At 50.7% G+C, this 7080-nt stretch overlaps 1 protein-coding gene across 2 annotated transcripts in view; it reads right to left on the bottom strand.

The window, feature by feature from the left end:
- Positions 1-648: 648 nt before the first annotated feature.
- THBS2 (thrombospondin 2) overlaps positions 649-7080 on the bottom strand; it is a 28202-nt gene continuing 21770 nt past the window's right edge. For both annotated transcript variants that reach the window (XM_065930968.1, XM_065930969.1), the window contains 5 exons: positions 6797-7024; positions 6113-6384; positions 5350-5447; positions 3848-3987; positions 649-2672 (listed from right to left, as the gene is read on the bottom strand). In XM_065930968.1, the coding sequence (XP_065787040.1) occupies positions 2665-2672; positions 3848-3987; positions 5350-5447; positions 6113-6384; positions 6797-7024 (746 nt within the window). In that variant the 3' untranslated portion in view covers positions 649-2664. The remainder of the gene's footprint in view (positions 2673-3847; positions 3988-5349; positions 5448-6112; positions 6385-6796; positions 7025-7080) is intronic.

Below are 7080 nucleotides of genomic sequence, written 5' to 3'. Positions count from 1 at the left end.
GTGCGCACACCCAGCTGTTCTCCACCCAAATCAAGCCGGATCTTCACCTCCACACGTCCCCTCCGGAGGCCTCTCCTGCACCCGAGGCTTCCAAACGTGCTGTCCATCTGTCCGTCTCCCCCTGCAGCTCTCACAGTTCCCCCATAACTGAGGCCGCGGTACTGCTCAGAAGTCCCGGGGGCAGTGGAGCAGCCAGAGATGCCCAGGCTGCCCGTGGCCTCCTCCCGTCACTGAGCGAGCGGCTTATCCAGACACCGCCGTGATCGCACACGCACCCACTGAGCCTCCTGTGGCTTCACGCTCCCATTTGCCACCAGACTGGTCCAGGGAAGCACCGTCCGTGTGATGAGGGGCCCCGTGGGTTGCCCCTCTCCCCTGAGTCGTCCCAGGGGGAGCGACACTCACCACACCACTCGGTCCCCAGCGGGATAGCAAGAGGCAACAGAGGATGGACTCCCTAGGGTTACATCCTGCGTGACCCGGGGGGCTCCACCGACCATGGTGAGACCTGCCTTCAACAGCCTCCTGCTCTGTGAGACCCCCGACTGCATCTCGGCCTGAGAAGGGGGTTTGCTCGTCCTGCTGGGGTCCGTCCACTGCACCCCGGCAGGAGCCCTGCTAGCTCTTTAAAAAAGGGAGAGAGATTGATTTATAGAAAACCTTTTTACAATTTATTTCCTGTTATGAACCTTTGAAGTATAAAAATGAGGCTCTAGCTAAATGCAGGGTTCAGTGGTGAAAATCTGACCATGTGAACAAATAAATTAATATTTACAGTCTTTGGCAAAACAAAAGAAGTTTCATCCATCTGTACCAAAAGTCTGTTTTTTTAAAAAAAAAAAACATAAATAATTTACAAAAAAAGTATGGTACATTCTAAATATTCACATCATCATCCCGTACCACCGAACACACCAACATGGAAACCTGCACTCTCCTCACCGCGGGGACGTTTAATGACACCTCCCAACACTCCGTCGTCTTGGGAGGACAGCTCCCCCGAAAAACGTAAGAAGTGCAGCACAGCAAGAAGGCAATTAACCTCAGAGAAGCAACAAATGTAAGTTTATCAGACGGCACGAGCAAGGGAGACAGGTCGTGGGTCCTCTCTCTCCGTGACGGAGGCGTTAGCCCGCTGTCAACCGGAAGGGAGGCCGTCTGCCACATCAGGCTGACAAGACAAGTCTTCTTCCTGAGCCCCTACGTGGAGTGAGAGTAACTAATATTTCCTGCAGAAACATCATGCAACTTAAAGCGAAAAACAAATCAAGCCTGTGCACACTGCTGTTTGACTAAGGGGTGTGTCTGCCGAGACAGCACTGGTTTATCCTTGGCATTCAAAGTCTTCAAAGTCCTACATACAGCAGATAGAAAATAGTGAAAAAATATATATATATGGAATTAAAGTCACTGGCAACAGTATATATTAAGGTTCCATTATAAACTCTTCATTATTATTTGTTTATTCTATCACATTTTGCAGCATGCTTGATCATGGCAATATAACATTATAAAGCCTTGTATTTTGACAGAAGGCATTTTGCTATAACTGGATCTTTATATTATATGCTAGTTATATGTTTACTTCTAGAAATTATACTATATATGCACTACTTGGCATATTTAAATAAGTTACTGGTGAACAGCACTGCATTCTATACTCACTCAATAAATATTAGCACATTTATAACTGGAACCTTAATGGAATGTGTTACCAAGTTAGGTAAAAGCAACTTGCCCACAGTGTCAAAGCCTCGATGAGGGATTAGATGTAGAAACGCATTTGCCGACCGCTTCTCCACTGGCTCTTCTACAGCAGCAGAGATGGGAACGAGCTCCAGCAGGGATTCTGGGGACCACACCTCGGAGCCAAGGGACAACTGGCCGTGAGTTCTCCCAGGCTGGAGGGGCCACTGTGGCAACGGCAGGACCTGCCAAACCATCAGGTCAGCAGGGCTTTGCCAGGCCCAAGTCTAGGCCCACAGCAGAGCCGTCTCACAAGGGTTTTCCTTCTATGATGAGACCACATCTCTGAGGGATTCCACTGTGGGACAAGAGAGTCGGGGAGCAGGTATTCACTTATTCCCATGGATATTTCTGATGTTCCTGACATCCCACATATGTGACTGCTGTCTCCTGACCGCTTTCTGATGATGGATTTACTTCAAACTTGAGTTGACCCTTCTTTATAATTTACCTAACAATATTTGGGTGCTCTCACACCCAACTTAAAGCACTGAAAGTAGTGTGGCAATATTTTTCCTGCTTAATTTATGATAATGGCTTATACACAATACTCCCTTCAACTCCATATACACATAAATACAAAAAGTACTTACATTTCATATGTAAACGTCATTCTTTTTAAACACACAAGAAAAGAAAAACAATGCAATATCATGCTCAATTTTCACTCCACATAAAGTCTCATGGATCATCAAACTGCTTTTCCTGTAGTGGGTTGGATGTTCATCTTTCAGTTCCATTATTATTTATCCTCTGAAGGCACATGGCTTTGGGTTGAGGACAGCAGGTGAAGAGCCAGTCAAGGTCAGGGTCAAGGACAGGAGTCTGCTAGAGAGGGTAGCTGGAAGCGCTGGGATGGGCTGAGGTGTCTGGGTAACAGCATCTACAGTACTTTGCTGGAAACACAGCAAATCTTGCTTAGACATCTGCAAAACATAGTGGAAGAACTTGGGAGACTGGACCATGAGTTTTGTTTTGCTTTATTTGTTTAACTATAACCTAAAATATCATTACTTCTATTTTTTAAAAAGACATCCACAGTATGCATGGATGCATGAATGATTGAATGAATGGATGGAAAGATGGATGGACGGGGATGGATAGATGATGATGGGTGGATGGGTGGATGGGTGGATGGATGGATGAACAGACGCATAGATGCAATGATGAGTAGATGGATGGATGGATGATAGATGACGGATAGATGGATGGATGGGTGGATAGATGGATGGGGATGGATGGGGATGGATGGATGGATGGATGGATGGGTGGATGGATGGATGGATGGATGGATGGGGGTGGATGGATGGATGGATGGATGGATAGAAGCATAGATGCGATGATGGGTAGATGGATGGATGGATGAATGGATGGATGGATGGATGGACATATGGAAGGAAACGTGAAATGTCTCAACTGAAACCTAATGTGAGGAAGAGAATACTCCATCGGAATCAAGAAGACATATCAACACTCTTGCTCTGTGATTTTTGAGAAGCATCTCTGAGTCTTACCTCAACCGTAAAAGATACTTTCATATCTACAGGAAAGCACAGGTTTAGACCACAGAGAAGCCAAGTTCCCATCTAGCTCTATCACACTTTGACTTGAACATACGCCTAGAGAGACAGCCAGAGAGTCCCTCCCAGCACCTCCTCCCTCCTCTCCCTTCCACTGTCCCTCCCTCCCTCTCTCCGTCTCTGCCTCCTCCTTCCTTCCTTCCTCACCCTTTCCTGACTTCTTTCTCTCTACCTTTCCTTTTCTTCTTCCTCCCTTCCTTTCTCTCTATCAGGGACTGCGATCTAAAGTGCCAGAGGGGCCCAGAAGATGCAGACAAGGCAGGAAGCTGCGGGGTAGAGTACAGTGGGCAGGTAAAGCCTGTGAATAACACAAGTGTGTGTCCTACTGAAGACATTCACATGGAATTCAAAACAAACAGACCGACAGAGTCCGTTCAAGCTGACCAAACCAAACATCTGCTGGGCGGGCCAGCAGTTTATTTCCCTGATGTGCAGCTCTTGTAAAATGAAAAGCAAAATGTGCATTCCTTCCCCATTCCCTGTGACACACGGCCCCGCTGACCCCTGTTCTCACAGCTCACCTCTGCATTCATATTTGAGGTCCGAGAAGTAGACCATCTCTTGAGAGAAGACAAACAGACCCAGCCGCCCACCGGCGTAGGTTTGGTCATAGATGGGCCCTGAGTCCGCCATGACTTGTTTTCCTTCATGTACTAAGACTCTGAAAACAAAACAGGGAGACGGAAAGAGAAGGTCAAGACCGTGGAACAGTCACCAGAGGGCGGGAGGTCAGCTTTCTCCTCACAGGGCTCGCCAAGAGCAGCAGGCAACCTTCCTCCCCGTGACTCACGGACAATCGCCCGCCCAAGCTTCCAGGCTGCCCCTGCCCTTAAGAGCCAGGAACGCTGCAGTGGAGTCAGGAGGCCCTTCCCTCAGCCTAACCTGATCTCAGCTCCGACCCTACCGTGACCTTAGCTCTAACCCTAACCATGACCCTGACCCTAACTTGACCTTAACGCTAACCCTAACCCTGACTCTAACACCGACCCTGACCCTGACTCTAACCCCCGCCCTGGCAGCAGGCTCCTGGCCTCCACACTGCACTAAAGCCTTGTGCTCACCTGTTTCCTCGAGAACCGTGAGCTGACCGACATGTAAGCACCGGCCCCACCCCTCATGCAGAGGCACTAAATTTCCGTGGCAGGGGAGGAGCTCACGAGTGGTGAGACAGGGACTCTCCCCAGAAACAGTCCCTGCAGCCAACCAGCACCGCCCCTTCTCAGATCTGTCTGCTGTCATCGAGGGCGCACACACTCCTGGTAGAGGATCAGACCAGCCTGTGCGCTAAGCCTAACTCTGCAAAAAGTTTCAACTTCAGTCACTGTGCTTTAATCAAAACTGATTAAAAATGCTGTCATGCTGAGAGAACGAAATTCTGTTGGGCTGCTTTGTCCAAGTTTTGTTTGAGATGAGTCTTGGACTCAGCAAAAATATCCTTGTTTACCCAATGTGGGACTGAGACCTTTGGGGCCCTTATCTCCCCATTTCTATAGGGCGCAGACCTATGCTTCATGTGCAAGAGGTTCGCCAGTCGTGTCTATAAAAGCACCAGGCATGGCATCTTTACTAAGCAAGAATATTGAAATTGTCTGAGCTTCCCTGGTGGCTCAGATGGTAAAGAGTCTGCCTGCAATACGGGAGACCTGGGTTCAATTCCCAAATCAGAAATAGGCAGGAACCTGTGCAAGGGAATCACGCACTAATCCACAAAGATGCAGCAGTTCAACTGCACTTTCCCTCCCATGAGGGAGATGCTTACCACCTTCTAGCTTATTACAAGTTTGATCTCCTCTTCAATGGTTTTGTTTTGGCTTTTTAGTTTCTTTTTCTTTTTTTTAAGTGACATGCAGAAGAAGATGGACAGAAAAGAGAAGCGTTTAAAGTGGGAAAATCCAGGGCGCAGCACAAGGGCAGAATCCACTTCAGCTGATTCATCTGGGGACGCCGTGCAGCGGAAAGACATTTCTGAAACAGACAATTGCTGGGCAGAAACGCAGCGGGCAGCGAGTTTCCCTCCCCCTACCTTATGTAGCCCGTCTTAGGCCTGTGGGTCAGATGCCACCGGTAGGCAGTGTAGTCCTTCCAGCCGATATTTTTGGGGTCGTGCCATAGAGTGCGAACCTGGGGAAGAGATTACTCTGAGAACAACCGGCTCCCTGAGCCCTAAGCGCAGCTTTAGAGCACCAAAAAGGAGACAGAACATCCCTGTGACGAGAAACCCCCACGCTCGGGCAGCCAGGTCTCCCTCTGACGAATCCCACGACGTAAACCTCAGTGTGAGCAAAGCCCGCTGACGGGGGCCGTGCCGCTCACTGTGAGGAGCCCCTGGGCCGAGCCCCGGGCCTCTGCTTTCCCAACGCGGGACCAAGACCTCTGGAGCCCCTTTCTCCCCGTTCCTATAGGGCACAGACCTATGCTTCACGTGCAAGAGGTTTGCCAGTCGCGTTTATAAAAGCACCAGGCATGGCCTCTTTAATAAGCAGGAGTATTGACATTATCTGAGCTTCCCTGGTGGCTCAGATGATAGAGTCTGCCTGCAATGCAGGAGACTCGGGTTCAACCCTTGGCTCGGAAAGATCCTCTGGAGAAAGGAATGACACCCACTCCAGTGTTCTTGCCTGGAGAATCCCACGGACAGAGGAGCCTGGCGGGCTACAGTCCCTGGGGTCGCAAAGGGTCAGACACAACGGAGTGACTCACACTGACCGGCCGAGGTGAGGTGAAGGTGACGGGGCTGCTGTCCCGAGGGCCCGCGGCAGCCGCCCGCCTGGGGGATGCGTGCTCACCTGGCCCTCCGTGTTGCCCGTGTGCCACAGAGCGTTCCTCAGGTGCTCGCCCGTCCCCGTGGTGGAGTTCACCACCTTGAGGGACACCCCCGAGTAGCCGTAGGCCCGGGTGGGCTGGTCTTCCCAGTAGGTCTGTGTCACCTGCTTCCACATCACCACATAGAAGCGGCTGCTGGACTGGTAGCCAAAGACGAAGCCAGCATAGTCGTCGTCGCGGTCCGTGTTGACGTAGAACGTGCCGCTGAAGTCGACAGACCCGAACTCGTCGAAACCTGCAGGCCGCAGGGAACATCGGTCGTCAGAAACAGCCTTCTAGGAAAGTCCTGGAGGCCCGGGGACCTGGACACAGGTAGAGAGGGCTCTTCCCTTCCAGCCAACTGGAGCCCTTTCCTGGGCGATCAGGGCACTTAGGGAACCTAACCTTCCTAAAGTTACGGGAGGGCTGCACCGCCTTAGGTAATAATTTAAACACAGAATCCATAAAATAAAACGGCCTGCTGAATATGAGATCTCAGAGACTGGGGGGGCAAAGACGCCCTTCCCCAAGTTCCCCCATCACAAATACTTAGGCAGATGGTTTACAAACCGAGGGAGGGTGGGAGCTGTCAGAGAGGCCCATTGCTCCACCCCCTCGGTCTCAAAGGGCAAGCTTGCGTGCTCCGTGGCGCGCGTGCTGAGGCTCACCAACAGCGATGCCAGGGTCGGAGTTGGCTGTCTGCACCAGCTCTTTGCCTTGATGGCGAATGACCCAGTTGGGATCAATCTGAGTGGTGCCCTTGGGGTCCAAGTGGACCATCTGGAAGTTCCGGAAGTCTGTCTCGCTGATGGCGTTGTTCTCAGGACACACATCGTCAATATCAGGGACACTGTCATTGTCGAAGTCATCTTTACAAGCGTCCCCACGCCCGTCGCCTGTCGCCAAGGAAAAGCAGAGAGAAAAGAAGAGCTCACCATCTGCCTCTCTGTGT

Source organism: Muntiacus reevesi, chromosome 3 (assembly GCF_963930625.1).
Source record: "Muntiacus reevesi chromosome 3, mMunRee1.1, whole genome shotgun sequence".
NCBI lineage: Eukaryota > Metazoa > Chordata > Mammalia > Artiodactyla > Cervidae > Muntiacus > Muntiacus reevesi.
Note: the sequence above shows the minus strand (reverse complement) of the source record. Positions and strands in the feature narration are given on the sequence as shown.